At 42.1% G+C, this 19,005-nt stretch overlaps 2 protein-coding genes across 2 annotated transcripts; one reads left to right on the forward strand and one right to left on the reverse strand.

Moving 5' to 3' along the window:
- Positions 1-181: 181 nt before the first annotated feature.
- ZNHIT3 (zinc finger, HIT-type containing 3) lies at positions 182-747 on the forward strand (the record flags this gene model as incomplete). Its single annotated transcript, XM_010181138.1, has 2 exons — positions 182-304; positions 557-747. Coding segments are annotated over 2 exons (314 nt in total), but the record flags the coding sequence as incomplete, so codon positions are not given.
- A 1,084-nt stretch (positions 748-1,831) lies between these two features.
- Positions 1,832-18,634, reverse strand: MYO19 (myosin XIX; the record flags this gene model as incomplete). Its single annotated transcript, XM_010181140.1, has 23 exons — positions 1,832-1,960; positions 2,895-3,200; positions 3,546-3,631; positions 3,805-3,934; positions 4,582-4,745; positions 6,571-6,680; positions 7,537-7,607; positions 8,509-8,616; positions 9,050-9,196; positions 10,090-10,266; positions 10,634-10,747; positions 12,389-12,510; positions 12,604-12,677; positions 12,999-13,170; positions 14,227-14,317; positions 14,689-14,765; positions 15,254-15,350; positions 15,563-15,665; positions 16,035-16,104; positions 16,310-16,442; positions 17,222-17,335; positions 17,569-17,717; positions 18,490-18,634. Coding segments are annotated over 23 exons (2,889 nt in total), but the record flags the coding sequence as incomplete, so codon positions are not given.
- Between the last annotated feature and the right edge of the window lie 371 nt (positions 18,635-19,005).

Below are 19,005 nucleotides of genomic sequence, written 5' to 3' on the forward strand. Positions count from 1 at the left end.
GGCGGGACGGGGTCGGGGAGTGGACGGGCGGGCCGCCCCGCTGCTAACGCGCTTTCCTCCCGCAGAGCGATGCACGCCGGAGCCGAAGCGGGAGCTGGCGACGGCCGGGCAGGGCTTTCCCGCTGGGCCGAGCCGCACCGGGCAGCAGGCAGGTAGGTGGGGGACTGGCGGGGGGGTGTAGGGTGCCCCAGCTCTCCTGCAGCTCTGCTTTTCTCGTCCACAGACAGCCCCTGGTCGGTGGAGGACATCCTGACAGAAGATGACGAGCAGGACCGGGTCCTGCTGCAGAAACTCAAGCTTTTAGGTAATCTTGGGAAGTCAGAGGGTTGCAGGGGGCGAGCATTTGGCAAAGAAAGCAGAGGTGTTCACCATGATTTATTCATGGAGCACGGCGGTTTGTCGCAGTTGTGCGCTTCATTGCAAGGCCTGCAACATTTAAATCCTCGATACTGGCTTTTCACCCTGTCTCTTTGGACATTTATTTGCAAAATAAGGTGGTCTCAACTGCATTTGTAACTCTTTGACGTTATTACTGTTTTGATTTGTTTTTTTAAAGGGGAATCGGAAGAACTGAGAGGCTTGCTTCTGAATCCACATCTGAGGCAGCTACTGCTGACGGTTGATCAAGCAGAAGATAAAAGTTCCCTCTTGAAAAAGTACATGCAGGAGCCGTTATTTGTTGAGTTTGCAGACTGCTGTTTGAGAATTGTTGAACCTCCAGAGAAGGAGAACATTCTTCCCGAGTGAGCTACTTTAAGAACATTTTCCTTTCCTTGAGGTTTCTTCCTGCTCTGATGGAAGAGCCTCCACAGCACCCTGTGCTGCTGCGGTGCACCATTCTGTGGGCTTCTGCAAGGTTTGGTCACACTTTGCTCGTGGATGATGTTAGTGCTAATTTTCAATTTAGAGTTGATAAACAGTGACATAGTTGATGTTGGACAGGTTTCTAGATACTAGCAATTAAACTTGATGTTCTGTGGACCTGCTTTCTGTTTTTACAGAAACGCTGTCACCCATGGGAAACACTGCTTCACAATAACAATTAATATTAAATACATTTGCATTTATTTTAACCCACAATCTCATCTGAAATGTTTTTGTTAACTAAACCGTGTTGCGCATGGCCGGACACTGTTACAAGGTATTTAAGTTTATTTAAAAGTGACATACACCAAAGAGCTGAGCATTTTCAAGACCCATGTGGGCAACAGAAGGACGGCACCTAGCACTTCTGATGGGAACTTTGGCAGAGGTGATGTTATTGACTGGGAGTGCTAGAAATGCATGGCAGTTGTGACAGTACATGTGTTTTGGTCCTATAGCTAAAAAAGCAAGAGTCCAGTCTTGCTTTTCCCTGAGACATCTGCCTTTAGTGTTGCGGCTGACTGCTGCTCGGTTCCCTGGCCACAGCCGGTGCTGTGATGTTACTGAACACGTGTGACCAGTCAGAACAGTTGTACCTCCCAGCGAGCATCCAGCACGCATCAGAAATCTTCACCTTATTTGCTCTGTCATTAGCAGCCTCTTGCTTCTCCCTGGTAGTGCCAGAAGTGCTCAGTTCAAGTACGTATTGCTTAAAGCACTTGATCTATTTTAATTATGTTGAGTGTTCTCATAGTACTGATATTTCCTATAATATGTGCATATGTGTGAGAGGAGGAATGCCTCCCCCCCATGTTCTTAATTTGAAGTATATTGTACATGCAGTGGATCAATGCAGAAAGCTCTGAGGTAGCAGCAGATACGGACGTTGAGTAATTTGAAAGCAGCAGCTTGCAGACAGTCCTTCCCTGAAGGAAAAAGTAAAGTATATACGCAGATGGCCAAAACCTTAAGTTGGGAGGAGTTTTTTTCTGTCCAGTAAAATCTGGTTAAATCCAGTGATGGAACAGGCGTCCGTACGAGGGCTGACATTTGCGTAGTGCAGAGGAGACTTCTTACAGTGAAACTTGATAGAGCCCTACAAGAAGAAGAGGTTGAGAGGTCAGGTGATGTTTTTGCCACATTTTGAGCTGATTTTGCTACTCAAACGAAGTAGCACTTTGGTATATAAGAAACTAGTGAATATGAATAAGGAGAGAGGAAGGCCTCCCAAGGAGTCCTCATGCAAATGGATTTAAGATAAACGATTACTACAAAGAGTACCAGCACTGTAATTTGAAGTGAAATTAGCTGAAACTCTGAAGATTGAGTATTTAGTTGGTACTGAACTTGCTACTGCCTCTTCCTACTGTTAATAATTGTGACCAGGTACATTCTTGCACACATAATTTTACGCAACCTCAAAGTTACCAACAAAAAACCCAAGCACAGGTACGGGGTGATTTGTAACTGGAGTGCAACTTCTGAGAGAAAACAGTATGGGTTGTGGCTTGTTTGTAGTAAATGGCATCTAAGACTGTTCTCTGTGTGTGTAGGGGATGAAGTACCTGGGGGGTTGGTCCCTGCTTTCTGCCCTGAAAATCCTCTGTGCAAATCAGCCCGTGCAGTTGACTGCACAGGGAATTTAATTCAGAATTACTGGGATGTCATTAATACACCCAGTGGCTTTTCCCCAAGTGGATGGTTTTTCACAGGTTCACCTGTTGCGCAACTTGAATCTCCTAAGCAGGAAAAAATACACGATATGTAATAGCAAAGCCCATGTTGGAATGCTCTGCTCTCTGTCCCTGTGACAGATAGGAGTTTTCATGCTTAGTTCTAAGTCTCAGCTCAGCCCTATGCCTAGCTTGACCTGTTGGTGTCAGTCATCCTTGTGTATCTAAGCCAGAGGAAAAGCAAGAGTGTAGCTTGTGAGCAGGCTCCATAGTTGCTCTGCTCCATAGCAGAGTTGAGGTTCCTGAACTCAGGGCAGCTGAAATGTGCTGCTGGCTCGAGTGTGTGAGGTTTGTTACCTGTGGGAGAGCTCTAACGGAAGTGATGCCACAGCCAAAGAAGCAGCTTTCCACTTTGTAGCAGCCGCTGTCCTGAAGCCCCTTGAGGCATGTCAGCAGGGACAGGTCTCTCCGAAGTCCCGATACAGTAACGGGTGCAGCAGCCAGGACAAGGCCAAGAGGCCAGAACTGAATTACTGCATGCAGAGGCCAAGTTGTCTCCAAAGAGCAAGGTGGTTTGGCCGAGATCACTGTAGCTCCCGGAACTGAGAACGCCTTTTCTTCAACTTCATCCAGTTCTGCTGCTGCTAATGCAGACATTTTTGCCTGATGAAGAGATGCAGAGCAATATTCTTGAACAAGATTCTCAGATATCGTTAACAAAATATAAAGCTGCAAAACTAAGAATTTAAAAAAGAGGGCACCCTTTGGGACATTTTCCCATTTTATGAAGTTGAGAAATTAGTTTATTCTGCAGTCTTTACACTGCCACCCTATAGAAGCAGCTCTGCAACACTGGCATCCATCTTCTACTCTTCAACTTGAGAAGAGTTTTCTGGAGAATTCACAGTATTGGTTTTGTACAGTTACTTGACAGAGGCAGATTCTTTCTCAAACACTAAAAAGCCTCAGTCACTCAATTTCAATACTTTCCTGTACCAATGTACTTACTCTCCATTTCCTCCAGCTGTGCTTAATAACATTAGCAGCTCTGCGCATCCTTTGGAAGCGATTCTTGGCTAACCAGGAACGAACAGCTGAAGATTTAATTAAAAGAAATCTGAGTACAAGAATCTGAGAAGCTCTTGCACACAATTAAGAGAGGTGACACTTAAGCTTTCTCCCTGTTCAGTGAATCTAACCACTCCTGGCACCTTAAACATCCCATGTAACTGGAAATGTTATGTTCAGCCACAGCCTTATCAAATACCTGCTTGGATGACAGTTGCAGACCATGTCTCCTTCACAAGTTTCTTTTGTTTAAATCTTCTCCAGCAACACTGAATGCAAAATGCTTTCTCATTTAACACCTCTGTTCTCCTCTCTTCAAGTTGCTCCAGCTGCATTAGGGGTACAAACCTGCAGTTAATACTTGGGGATGGAGTTGTGTTCACAACTCTTCCCTCTTCTATGCACTCCTGGTGTTTGTGAGAAAAACACATGCACATCTCAGTGTTCTAGAAGTGAGAGCACTTCAAAACACATTATATGAAAATAAAAGTATCTTGAGGAGGGGGAAAAAATGGTGTGAGGAGAAAAAGCAGACATTCCCAAAGTCCCAGTAGCAGCTGGCTTCAAAGTAGCCCCATTGAAGGGGGTTTTTCTATGGCTCCAGTATGCAAGCTTGGCAAAAGTGCCTTTGTCTTCTTCATCTCTTTAACTAGGAGGTGCTTAGGCCTGTCAGAGTAGCCAAGGTGGTCAGCTGAAGCTAAGGAAAGCTGTCATCTTTACTGTAACTGGGAGGATGCTGACAAGACCATACAAGTGCAGCTTCTGGTCTGTTAGCAACAAGGACGCCATTAAACAAAGGCTGCTGATAGTTGGATTCTGACAGGGTGTTTGATTTGGTTCAGTAGTTTGAAGGAAAATGCCAAATTCTGGTCACACTGGCATTAGCAGGAGTACTGCCTAAACCATGATAATCTGCCAGAATACCTATTATGCATGGACGCTCCAGAACAGTTAGCCAAGGAAATAGCACTCTTACCACAGAATTAGCCATAAATATTTTGGTTTTGCCACAGTACACTGAAGTGCTTTCTGCTCTGTTCCCTGTTTGCTCAGCAGTAGTTTGTCCCGTAACAACATTCTGCAGTATCTCAAAAACAACAGTGCGCAATGCTTTGTCATCATCCACCGCTGGAGTCTCACCTGCAAATGAAGCATTGAAGAGAAGGTATCACAGACCTTGGAAATTGGGACCAAGTCATTGTCTTTGCACTGAGACTTCTTGGCCATTTAGTGGGGAAATGCCTACAAGGGGAGGAGGTGATGGCTGAGACATGGCTAGATCTAACTGTTTAAGGAAAACCTGTGACAGCATGGATTTTGCCATGTGCTAGCAACTAGAAAACCAGGGTGGCGTGTTTTAACTAGGAGGTAGTTTGGGTCCTACCACCTCTTACAACCTATCCATAGGTAACAAATGTCATTTTGGGTAGATCTAGACAATGGAACAGGCATTAGGTGGGCTTAGCTGCGCTCACATTGTATAAAGCATCCTGCATAGAAACATTAGAAAGCAACAGCAATGCAATTAATAATGGGTTTGAGCAGCTCTCAAGAAAATCCAATTAAATACCCAAAACTCAAAGCTGTTGAGAACAAAGAACAAAGAGCAAGGAATTGGACTCACAACTTTAATGTACTGAAGGATGCAGGAACCAAAAATAAATTCTATGCAATTCTACAGCTTTCACAGGGCATCAGAAGCATCTACAGAGCCATGTACTAAGTAGAAGTTTATTGCAGCAATAAGAGATTATTAAAACCATTTCTGGGACATAGCACAGATTTTTTTACATTAGGAGACAAACAGGTTAGCCAGCTTAATCTATTGGAAACAGAGGTAGACTTAATTCAGACCTGTCCTTGAAAGAGATTGTGTTGTTCAAGGCAATGCTGCATAAGTTTCTGCATGCCCAATGCTGGAACTTGATGGTCTTTGTATCTTTCCATCCTGGATACTGTTTGCTTTTCTGCTATAAATATTTCTAAGGAGATGAGAGCATTTTAAGGTACTGAAAACAAATATAAGCAGTTCTTGCTTACAGGAAGACATCTGGTGACTACGGTGTTGTTCATGGGGTTGGGCTGATAAGGGAACCAAAAGCTTATCCTCACGTTTAGGAAATTGTTTTGCTCTGTTTACAGCTTATTACCCACTAAAGATAAAAAGGACCAGTAACCTATCACAAGGAGGCATTTCAGCTAATGGGTTATAACTGAGGGAGAAAGATACGGCGTGTAAGTAATTTTCCCGCCTATACTTCATTACTTCATTCCATTTCCGCAAGGTGAATAGATTTCCAGCCAGTTTAATTATCTGACATAGGCTGGTACTTACTGGTCCTGCTTCCCACAGACCCATTGGGTAAAGATGGGATTAATCCGGGAGAGAAAAGGGGTCTGCAGTAACTTTCCTTATTAAATGTAACCACCTGATGAGCTCCTTCTTCCAGGGGTTCACACCCAAGATGTTACCTTGTGGATTGGATTTCATTTTTTAAAGTCCATCCTCACTCTTGCTTAGAAAAAAGAATTGCGTATAGAAGTTTGCAAAAGGTAGAAGCAGCAGCAGAATCCAGGTAAGCTAGGTCAGTGTGTTCGGTAAGAAAGCAAGGTGGGGGAAAAAAAAAGAAAGAAAGGAAGAAGAAGGAATATAAGCAAAAAGGTAAGTAGTTTTCAAGTCTACTCAAGAACCAACTCTAAATCAAATTCTGTCAGGGGGAGAACCCGAAACACCATTGTAACTGGAATTGTTCTACCTAAGAGGAACACAGAAAAATAGCAGTAAGATGAAAGGTTTGCACTTTGAAAAAGAGCCTGCTGTAAGCAGGTCATAGATTAGAAAAATATTTTGAGGATAGTGGTGTCCCTCGTGCTGAATACAATAATTGTATCTGATCTGTGCGATAGCACATTGGTGCCGTAATAATTTTACTTGATAGCAGAGGGATTATCTAAAAAAACGTACCTTTTTTCTTGGCAGTGTGGTAGTGGCTTTTATCACACACTCTGTTTTTATTGGACCCACATGATTGTCTCAGTATTTCATAGCGCTCAGTGAAACTTTGGAATGGGATCCTGATAGACAAACGTCCAGTTAATTCTAGGCAAGTACCATTTACTGTATGGTAAATAACCTATTCTTTGAGAGGGAAAATTGCATCATGGCTTCAAAGATCCAGTGCATAAAATGGAAATAGGCTGCTGCCTGTATAGTCACCAACACGCAAAATGCATAGACTTTCTGAAGAGATTCAGGAGACTGCCTATTGCCCAATAACAGTGACTTTTGCCTCTAACAAAGACTGGGCAGGAATGGTGCTTGTTTATGATAATAGTGAGCTTCACCCCATCAATACTGAGCTGTGAAAAACATTACTAGCTCAGGTCTTGTTCCCTCTTTCCTCCAAGGGTGGTGCAGAAAGCCCAGCAAAGTGACTGGCTGCAATGAAATGCTCGACTTCAAGATGACTACACTTAGATGAATGCCATTTATAATTTAAATTTAATTGCTGAAAGTGTTACTGTGAAGCCACATTCAATTAAAAAGTTTTAGTATATGACAGTCTGCATCAAAACATCTCTTCCCCAGCTTCTCAGACTGCAAAAGTACAGTGAGCTCTCAGAGCAGGGGTGTCTTTTGGACTTGCTGAACAAGCAGAGTTTCATTATCCAAAACACAGAACAACAGTCCAGATTTCCAACAGGTATTTTGGCTCCAAAACATGGAAAAGAGGTGCTCAAATAAGCTGAAAAGCAAACAGTGAGCAGAACTCTTCAGACAGCTTTGAAACAATCAGTAAAGTGGTGTGGTCTGAAACAGACTGCAAAATTCTTGGATTTCCTGCTTATAAGCTCTTCTGAGGAACTAATATACAGCTAACTGCCATAGAAATGACTTATGGAAAACATTGCTCAAGAAGTTTGGACTTACCTAATAGGGAAGCCCGCTGCACTGATGGTGATGGCTTCGACTATTCCACATGCCTGAAGCTGGCTGAGAACCTGAGACATAAATTGAGATGTTTAGGTAACCACTGTCTTACTCTTAGTGGAAGCTGTGTGTGCTCACCCCAGGCAACACACAGCTCAGCAGAACTGCACCACAGCTTGCCTGGTGTGCGCCGCCACGCTGGCAGCTGGGGAACGAGTGGACTGGGTGGAGAAGGGGATTACACAGCCACCAAGCTACTGCTTTGAGGAACTGAGCAGGGTCAGGGCAGCGCTAGCACAGAGAGATGGACAGTCCTTGTGTGCCCTCTCTTGTGGTATCCACACGCCCTGTGCTGACCAAATGCAGCAGAACATGAAAACCCAGTGTTGGCATTTTAATACTACTTGCATGCAACCAGCAGTTTCTCAGTGTTTAAAATTAATGCAGCACTACTCCAGCTGCTTGTTTTTACATCAGACGAGGTTCTCTAGTGATAGCTTTACCATCTGCTGCTCTGCTCCCAAAGACATGCTTGTCAGCAGACCTCATCTAACTTGTCCTAGACTAGACTCCAGGAGCAAGCACAGTTTTGTTGTGGGCGTGCAGCGTGAAGATATCTGTGCGACCAGGACTGCTGAGCAGTCAGATTGTCCATATCTACTTTGAGGGCTGGGATGGCAGCACCCCAAATAACCCAGGAGTGCTCTGGTAAAGTAATTTCTCATACAGCAACAAGTAAGTTGCATCTGGAAGAGCTGCTGTGCTCACTAGTTCCATTTTAGACAAGCATCACCACTGATTCTGAAAGGATATTTATCTTGGAAGCTCCAAGGGAGAAAAAGCTAATTCAAGATGTGCTGTGAAAAGAGCTCTGCACGTGACTGAGGATAATAAAAGACATAAAGCAAGGCCCTGCACAGTGTCTCTAGGAAGCTTCTCATTGACTCATGGAGGAAAGGCTTTTGAAGTTACCTCTTCTCTTTTAAAAATCATTGCCTTGCAGTCAGCATTAGGCTTGATGCATCGGATGTAATGTGGCACAGTGCTATTCAAAATCTGCATGAGATGTTCCAGTGAACCCTACAGAAAACAAACACAGGTTTAACTAGGGATGACGACTCCACAGGTAGTTTAGCTAATCAGTGGTTTTCTATAAAAACAATGCAGCCATTTCTTGCAAGGAGGGCTTTACAGACTCAGTATTAGCAGAGCTGTAAGGACAGCTTGAGCAAAAAAAAATTGACTCTATGAATGGTTTTGTAAAACTGATGGTAAGTTCAGAAAGTTGCCAAAGTTATAGTTGAAGCTAACCACTCCAGAGGAACAGGTGGGAAGAAGCCTCAAAAAGGCAAATGCCCAACTGTTAAAGGAAAAGGTAAAATCGGAGTGAGTTAAAACCCTGAGAATATCAGGAGTCTGAAGCTATTTCTGTTTCACAGCTGTTTCACTTGGACAGCAGTTATGATCTTGGTCCAACTATACTGTGGAGAGCAGAAACTTGACTAGGATGTACCTTGAACTTTGACACCACTGTAACAACAGCTGCTCTGTTCTGTGTTTTGATGTTATTTTGGTTCTTTTCTGTCACGGGAAATAATTTTTGAAGCAAAGGGTCCTTAGAATTCTGCAAAACATGGACCAGCTCTGGTGGAATGGGATCCTGCAAACACAAACACAACTCATTAGTATTTGGATTTAGGCAGAAACCTGCCACCCTTGAAGATGACTAAAAATTCCATGTATATGGGTGTATTTCTGATGCCAACTTTGATTTAACCACAGCTGCTGTTTCAACTCTACTACATACATTCATTCATAGACAGATTCTGGAACTGAAAACAATGTTTGGCTGCATATTTAGCAAATTATTCAAATGTATGACTGTTCCCAATGTTTTTCTTGCTATACAACGTGAGCTAGAAGTCTCAGGACTAGTTTAATCCTGTGGGACAGCTTGCAGCAGCTATTATACAGTCTATTAGAAAGTCTTTTAATTAAGGGATGGTATTTTATTGCATCACCTAATACCACTTCTTGTAATTGCTGGTGATATCAGAACTGACAAGGGGCTCTAACACCTGCAGGCTATTTCACTTATTCCCTGATGGCACAACGAGGCCAAAACTTGAGTTTCCCGGTGCTTTCAGAACTTTCAGTAGTCGAGTTCCTGCTCTTGTTTCTCATAAGTTTATCTGAATTTGGGTGGAAATGAAGTCCTATATTTATGGTTGCAGAAATGTCCCGATGCCATTAACACTTGTGCATCATGTCAGGAAGAAGCCCTGATTCAGTGACACCTGATCCACTTAAGCCTCAGCGGAAAAGTCTGCTAACAAAGCATTTGCTTGTGCCACTGATGGTTCCCTAGAAATAAGACCAAGAACACTACCCTGTTTTACATGGCCTGAAGGATTTCTTTAGAGAAAGGTATGTATATCCAGTAAGCATCACTGAATAGTTAGTGGTTCTTTGATTTAAATTGCTTTTGGTCTGTAAGATTTTTTGGTGTTTTGGTTTTGGTTTTTTTTAACAGCTCTTTCTGAAAACACCTACCTTGTTTTTCTCCACCATTGCTGCCAGCTGATAGCAGACTTTGCCAGCGTAATGTGAAATAATAAAGTTAGGCTTCTTGCTAAACTTGTTTCGACTTAAACATTGATTATTAGACAAGGCTTTCTCAATCCGAGTTTGAAAGAGGTCAGTGTTAGAGGATCTATTCAGACGGCACTCCTGCATAACAAATGAGACAAAACTGCAGCATCTCTTATTTGTCATAAAGTTCTGACTTTAAAAGCTAGGACACTTTAAATTTAAATCATGGCCATTTTACTTTTAGAGTTGCTTTGAGTATGCAAGCCCTGAAATACTGTGAAAAACAAACAAAAATGTAAGTAAGGCATCATATTTGCATTACAACATCCTGGATCAGAGGAAAAAAGACGACTCAGAATAGAAAGAAGAAGTGTCATGATTGTTCTGAAAAAAGACTTCTGCAGAAATTTTATAGCTGACAAGTGTCCTCCTAATTTAGCATTTTCTTTGGTGGCGTGGGATGAAAGGCAGGCCAAGAGCATGAGGGGTTTGGGTCCACACTTACCTCATTCAGCAAACTAAAAATGCTGAGAGGATTGCCCTCAATCAGATCAAGGCAGTTCTGGTTGTCCTTGTAGTTTATGAAAGACCACTGCAGGCCTTCAGCTGCATATTCTTCCTGCAGTAAGAGACAAAGCGGTTATTCTGCAGCAGAGGGCACCAGAGCTCAAATAACTGCGTGCCTTTTTGCAGTCTGATGCAGCTAATCCCAGGCTCAGCCTGCTCATCCAAAGCTCAGCTCATGTTCAATGGAAATCTTGAAAAAAAAATATGGAGATCCTGATGGAACAATTTGTTGAAGTACTTGGGAATTTCATAGATTTATCAGCGAGAGCTGCAAGACTGCTTTACAGAGTCTGCAAAACAGAAGCTACAGTCACACTAAGCCTCTGCAGGCTGTACTGAGTTTTGCCCTGAAGGGCAAGGAATACACAGAATTCCTTCCTTAAACTGGGACATAGCCCTAAACCAACTGTTGTGTGCCAGACTTTACTAACTGTGCTTCATTTAAAACAAAGCCTGATCCAAAAGGAAGCAGAGAAATATATTGGTTGAAATAATTTCTACAGTATTTATGCTGAATTAAAGAACAAATTGTCAGGAGTGTTTAAGAAGCATGAGCTCTGGACAGTTATTTTAAAAGTCTCCTGCCAAAAGCTTGCTCAGCACAGTCACTAATGGCGTTTAAGTGGTTTGGGACACAGCCAAATCAAGATTGGTAAGAGGGCAGGCAGTAATTGGGAGGGGTACTATAAACAGAGGTCATGAAGCAGCTTCAAGGAAAGTAATTGTGTGCTTGAACTTGGTTTCCATCCCCACTGACCATTAACCCCTGGCTTACTGACGAGGGCAAGCAGGAAAAAAAAAATCGCTGGGCATACGAAAGCACAAATTATGGTCCAAGAGGTACTTATCTCTTGAATAAATTGATAAAACTATGCTGTGAGGAAGAAGGTGCCATCATGTTGGTGCCATAAAGCAACTGATTTGCCAGATTCCAGCTAACCCCAAAGAGCATTGTGGTAACGTATCTGTAATGTGGAGGAATTCAGCGAGGACTGAAGTACATCTTGTAGAGTAGCAGTCCTGGCAGGGACTCTCTAGCTTTCAGAGCACTCAGGTGAGTGAGTGCAATGTATTTAGCATGGTGCAAATACCTTCTCTCCTGTGAAACAACACAACTCGTGTACCTCCTCATTAAAAAAATAAAAGCTGAAGTGCAGTCTGTTTTTGTCCTTAAAGGTACTGGCATGACAGCTGGGTTTATGAAACTTCTCCCGCAGCAGAGGGCCTCCAAGTGCTGTTGGTGTTTGGGCTATAACGTTCTGTTGGGCTCTCTCCCTTTGCACTAAGTTCAGGTCTAGAAGGTCCCCACCCCTTTAGGTACTTTATACTTGATGGAGAGAATTAACGTGGTATAAGCAGCTACTTCCAAGAGAATCTCAATTGAGGCTACATTTACCCCAAGAATTTAGTTTTAAGTGTTCAGCTCTTTGAGGGAAAGCAAACAGTTTAACAGGCCACAGAGTCAATGACAGGGAACAGATTTCCAGTACCCAAGAGAGAAAGCTGTCTCATTCTACCAACTGCCCCACACTCTCCTCTTTAAAAAAGCAATTGTCACATCCTACTGATTTCTGTGCATTACTTACTCGACTGAAGGTTGCGATCTAACCAGAGGCATAGAAATATAATTAAAGAGACAAAAGATGCTGTTTTAAAATGAGATATTTAACATCTGATCTTAGCGGGGTATTACCTGTTGTGCCTTCAGGTAGTGTGCTACAAAGTGCTGCTGCAGTTTCTCATTGGCATAGTTGATACAAAGCTGTTCTAAGTTGTTTTCAGGAAAGGCTTCAAACCCGTAAACATCCAACAAACCTAAGAGGAATATGGGAAGACAGTGCATGTTGGTCTAGGAGTAGCCTGAAGGACTTACGGTTGCTCAGTTAAACCAGGGATAAATAACCATACCTATGAAGCTGGTCCACACTGATGGATCTGCATAGATGCTTTCATTTATGACCAAAATGAGCCATTCAAACAATCTGCAGACAACGACAACTGGGTTAGCTGGGAAGTGCTTGCTTGCAACAATCAGTCTTTTACTGCTGTTTTTACCACATGGAAGAAACAAAAAATTATGACTTTGCTGTCTGCTGACATGAAACAGCAGTTCTCTGAAGATCTACTGCATACTGCAGCTATGTCAGTATCTACAACCGAATCAAGGGTGTGTTGAGCAGGGAAGGGAGGGTTACACTGTTACTGAGTCCAAGCAGAAAGCGAGAGAAAGTAAAACTCTGGCTTCCTTTTCTCTCCCAGAAGTTATATGAATTAGCACGGCAGCCTGGCCTGCGTGTCCTTACTTAGCGTAGATCACTTTGGCGAGGCAGTCCCTCCTAGTCTCACATTCGGCCCTGGAGCATGGCTTTTTGAAGATGTGTTGTTGTTTTCCAGCAGTTATTGTTCGAATTCTTAATGATTCCAGTAAATCATCAACAGGTATCTTCAGCAAATCTGCAGAGGTCTTCACAAAATCTTGATCAGGAAAAAAAACATTGCAAGGATATCTGGAGTGTCAAAATGAATGCAGCCCCTTTAAAGTTACGGAAGGTTTAGACACGATACAGAAAAATGACATTTCCATGAACTCACCAACTTAAATGCGAATTTTGGATATTTTTACCCAAACTGGGTAGAAAGTTTTGCAAGACCAGCCTCTTAATTTGGATGTGCTTGTCCCTAGAACTGCAAGTGCTCTACTTCAAATGGAACAACAATATTAAATAAGTCTGAAGTTTGCCACACCAAAGCAGGCATTTTAGAGAGTACTCTCCAGGTATTTCTGTGTTACTTTTTCATCTTTTTTTTGAGCAGAAGCCTCTAAATACAGATAAAGAACATCAAACAGCCACGACCAGAAAAAAACATGAATTTTTGGAATAGTAAGGAAATGTAATACCTTCACTGGAAGAATGAGTATTTGCTAACAAAGCATTTAAGATCTTGCCAACTGGAGCTGTATGCAAAACTATTGGAGTATTAAGTAGTGTGAATTCAGAGCATGTGAAATAATAGTAGGAAACTTCACTATTTACGACAGTGTTGTAGTTCTGAAGGAAAACTGGATCCACAACCCTCCAAAAGTCATGCAGAACAACCTATGTTCTGTGCTGCAATTTAACAGATTTGTTGTTACCAAGTTTTCATCCTTATCATGAAAACTTCAAAGCTTTCATTTTAAAAGCCCTGCTCTCTACTCTGGGTCAGTTTTCTGGAAATCTGGTGATGTCAGCACAAGATTACAATCAAGAGTAACAGTTCTGCCAATAATCCTTCTGGAATGGCTGTCTAATGCTCCAGTTGCCTTGACCTGTAACAGAAGGATATTATCTCTCAGAGCAAGAGAGCATTAGCTTTTTGTTTGTTCAGTACTTTGAAACCATGAAGTACCGAACAAAATCATGCTTAAATTTTGGTCTGTCCAAACCTTAATAGTCTCCTATCAGGCAGCAGAGTGTAGTAATCCTTTCTATTAGGCATCTGCACTAAGATAACAAGACTCTCTGGAGCACGGCATGCTTGCTGCCTCACCTTTGGCTTTGTCTTCTAGTTCACAAGGCTGAGACTCATCCACTGGATTAGAGAATTGAACGTTCCCAAGATGAAGAAGGCCTGACAGTACCTGAAATATAATCAGGCATTGAGTCTTCTAAACAGAGCTCCCCTTCAAGGTAGTGTCCTCTCAGCCTTCCCTTAGCCACATTAACAGGACAAGTCAAAACATTTCTGCACAAAAAAGCAAGTCGATTCCAAGCTTCTATGTTAATTCCTCATGCTGCAGTTACTGAAGGAAAACTAAAGTTCACAGGGGCAGGCTTTTAGTGGAAAACTAGTATTTGGCTATGCAACCTAATGTGTAGCTGCAGGCCCTCCAGTCAGGAGTACCAAACAACTCATGCTCTATACATGGATATAGATTTATTTCTGCAGAAATCCCACATTTAAAAGTCATTCCAACCAGCAGCATCACGGTGACCATGCTTTGTACCTGACCTTGAAAATACTGTTCTGCGTGGAGCGGTCAATGCCCAGGTGAAACATTGCATCTCTGGTCACCTCGAAGCAGTCCTCTGAAAAGCCAAACAAGTGCTCTTTAACAGAAAGCCAAGCACACAAACACGGGTAAGCAGAACACTCTACACCACATCCAGTTTAGCTGGGATTGTCAAAGGAGATGAAAGAGGTCAGATGCTCTTTTGGTAAATCCCAGAGCAGAAGTTGGAGAACCAAGTCACTGACTTAATACTGACTCTATGGGGCTCTGAAATTAAGCAGCAGGTTGCTGAAGCACATCCAATGACGAGACAGTTTCCAAAGACAGCCACAGAGAGATGCAAATTCGCTAGGCCAGAAACTGGTGTTTTAAGCCAGGTCAAAACTCTTAATAGTGCAAACTGAAACTTAAAAAGAATCACATTAATGCAGGTGGCTTCACAAAATATCTGCTGTTGCCTGGCCAACCTAGGTCATGGGATTTTATAGGGCAGACACATTTTTGCCTGCCTTCCTTTAAAGTTACAGCTGTTACTAATGTACAGTCTGTGAAACTAATCTTTACCATCTAAGTTTCTTTCAGAATTTGGCAGCCAGCGGTAGTCAGCCCCTTCTGGAAGGTTCCATTCCAGCCTCTCCTCTGCAGTGGCACCTTTAGTGATCTGGAGACAGAAAACAAGATAATGACAGCATTCTGCCTTTGGTATTTACATCTCACAGACAATGAAGAACAACGCACTGGGAGCATGGTTTAATTTGGAAGTGTGGCAGACAGGAAAACTGTTACATATTAAAATCTGCAAACGTGCTAAATCTGATTATTTCATCCCCACTGTTTGTCAGAAATATCTAGCAGAATTAACTGAAGGCAAACCTGATAAAAAATATGGAAGTTTCTTTCACTGGGAGCCTGATAGGCAATTCTGGTCTTCTCCAACAGGAAAGTCTGAATAGAAGCACTACGCAGATGGTAGAATCTAGAGGGGAAAAAACCCAAAGATTTAAAAAAAACTTCCTCTCAGAATCTGGTAGGTGTTGTGTTGTTATGATACCAACTGACTGTGAATGCTTTACAGTTCACCTTCAGTTTTGTGCAAGCTTTATGTTATATTTTATTCAGAGTCCTTAACTTCATCTCTGTTGTTCCATTGCTCTCTTTTAGAAATCAGGGTGAGAGCTTGCAGAGGAAAAAAAAAAGGAAGATATATAATAATAATTTAAGCTGCCAGCAAACCAAAATATGTTCTAAAGACAGATAAAATATGCTGTGGCAGACTTCAGAATTAGGTTTTCAAAGATTTAAAGGAAGATGACAATAGATAAGGTTTTTACCCAGTAATTGTTACCTGTCTAACTGAAGCTGGATATATTTTCCAAAACGGCTACTGTTGTTATTCCGCAGGGTACATGCATTTCCTGTGAAATTGCCAGTGACAGATACAGCACAATCAGAGTGGTTGCACTCTTCCATGTAGGACATGCAGAGATTAACAGTGATTTGTACATAGCTCCAGCATTTGAAGAGTTCATATTTTAAGGAGAGGACCAAGAGCTAGCTTAGACTTGTGTACTAGCAAAGAAAATTGCCACAGTGGCTTGCTATTAAAAAAGCCTCATTTACCAAATGCTTCCATGACAGGGTTGGAATCCAACACTTTCTTCTCTATCTTTTCCACAGTTTCATTGCCTTTTGGAGAGGTAACTGAAGCGGCAACAGAAGCATAGAATTTCATAAGGCAGCGAGATGTCCAGGTCTGCAAGAGAGAGGCTTGACAATAGGTCTTTGTTTTTACCACATTATTAGTTATGTCAGTTAGTGAAACAGTGCTAGCTTCTGAAAACACAGTATGCAGCTGGCGATGATGCTGAAGAGAGTAATTGTGTCAGGTTTATAGCTCTAGTTCAGTGGAAACTTTGTGTGTATGCTTATGTGCGGCAGACACACATTTAAATGCTATTGGAGTCGGAGTGCTTTGCGGAATGGCTGTCTTATCAAGATGTAACCATCTGGAAGCTCAGCTAGCATAAACAGCTAGTATCTTAAGATGAATTGAATATAAATGAACTTTGAGTCATTAACACTCAGTAAATAATTTTGTTCTCAGGCTTAAAAATACCCTTGATATCCTGCTGAATAGGGACGGACCATTACAGGAGGGCCTAGGATAGGATCTGAACTATTCCTCTTCTAAGTCTTTACATAGGGTTTGCTGAGACCCACACTAGCTCCCTGACAGATTAGGCTGAGACATTAACTCAGGTGCAATTCCTGTTGAATGATTCAAATCTATCCCTTCCAGAAATTACAGATATCACCTAAAGAGCAGCTATATTTAGCAGAGTCTATTTGACTGCAGCAATCACTTCATGCTTTATGCATATTTCAAGAGTCGTGCTAGACCAGACTGGCTACGTGCTCTGTCAGAATGTTTTCTTCCTCCTCTCTGCTTGTGCACTGAAATATTACGTGCTACAAATCACTAGCAAATCTCAAAACTTAAAAGCAATGTCAGAAAAAAAAAAACCTCCTTACCTTCCCAGCACCACTTTCTCCACTAACAATTATGGACTGGTTCACAGGGTCCATCTGGCTTTGGACATTTCTGTAGGTTTGTTCAGCCACTGCGAAGATGTGAGGTTTTAAATCCTGGCAGTAGAACAGTATATTCATATTTAAGAGAACAATAATTACAAAGTTCAACAACAATGGACAGCAAAGGTCTTCTCACTTCTATCTGAAAGCAGTATTGCTCTTTTAACAGAACTCGTATTTCTCTAGAAATGCGTTTTATTCTTTAGGATTATTTTGCTTATACAGATTTTCAAGAGGTTGACATCTGGGTTCTGCAGAAGGACAGGTATTTCAAATATAAGGATTACCTGAGGACGATGTGCAGCATGGTACTCCCTCATAAGCTCAGGTGAATAGAGGCAGGACATAGGCTTAAATGGATTTAAAGCCACCAGGCTGCAGCCAGCATTTGTATAAAACAAATTTACTCCGTATCTTGCTTGAAGACATTTCAGAACTGAAAGACACACCCTGTGAGCATATTTTCAAAAGTGTATTTGACTCTTCCTGTTCCTGTTTGTAACAAAAATCTTCAGATACGTTACCTATTAGGTTTAACAGAGAATGAGGTGATCCAGAGAATTATATAGGTCTAATATAAATAACAATGTCTTCTCGAGTTGCCCTGATTTTTTAAAATCTTAAGGGATCTTCTAACTGTTTCATTCAATAAGTCCTATGCTTTTATGAGATTTCACATAGTCAGTCCTAGAAAGCAAATCACTTGCAGAACAGAGAGGCAAGAGTTCTCCATCTGCACTAGGAACAGGCCTTAGCTTCTCTGAACAGGATCGTCTTCAAAAGCTGAGTGAGGAATTTACTTTTCAAACCAATTTCACAGATATATTTTGAATCTCAGTCAGAGCCTTGTTCTCTGATACAGTCACATAACACACAAAACCGCAATCACAAGGTCATGCAAGAGTCCTTCAGTAGCATTAACTCTCAACCACACCCTGGTGACCTGAACCAACAATGCAAATGTCAGCTCTGCAGGCAGAGCTTGATAAGACCAGCATGGCTAAATCTATAGTAAGAGCTTGGGTTTTTTTTAAATCAGTCAAGCCAAATGTGACTTTCTAAATCTCTGAATAGGCTCTAACAGGCTTTAAACTTTTAACTACTCTGTTCATGACAGTATTAATGCAATGTGAACAGTTACTACTACATATTAGTAGCCACCAGGAGGAGTGACTCCTCAGGAGATACTCCCCTGGGTGGCTACTTACCTGTTGTAGTGGTCAACGGATTAACTTTAGTGAGGTCATCAAAAAGATGCAGTTTCTCTTCATCACTGAGGAATGCTTTCACTTCTTCTTCAAATGATTCGCTGAGGTCATTCTGGATGACAGAATCTTCTTTTTGGCCATTTTCCTGGAAAGGATGTCAGGTCACCACCAAAGGCTGAATACAGCTGGACTTTCACCTCGTCCACTACAGGTTACAGCTCTTCTGCTGCTCCATGTAACTGAGGTTCAGTCTCAGCAGGAGCTGTAACTTAGCATGTTTGAGCTGCACTTCCGCCCAGCTGCCCTTCCTCGTCGTCAATGGTTCCCATGGGGCACTTTGTTTTTAGAAAGATATTATCTAGCACATGAGAGATGGCAGGCTGACAACACTGTCTGTAAACTGAATTCATCGCTGGTAATTTTGGCTGTAAGCAAAGGCACTTGGAAAGAATGTGTCCTTAGACTCACATTACCTGGCACTTGCAATTTTGCAGGTTGTCAAGCACAGACACACTT

Source organism: Mesitornis unicolor, unplaced genomic scaffold (assembly GCF_000695765.1).
Source record: "Mesitornis unicolor isolate BGI_N332 unplaced genomic scaffold, ASM69576v1 scaffold42133, whole genome shotgun sequence".
In the NCBI taxonomy this organism is placed as follows: Eukaryota; Metazoa; Chordata; class Aves; order Mesitornithiformes; family Mesitornithidae; genus Mesitornis; species Mesitornis unicolor.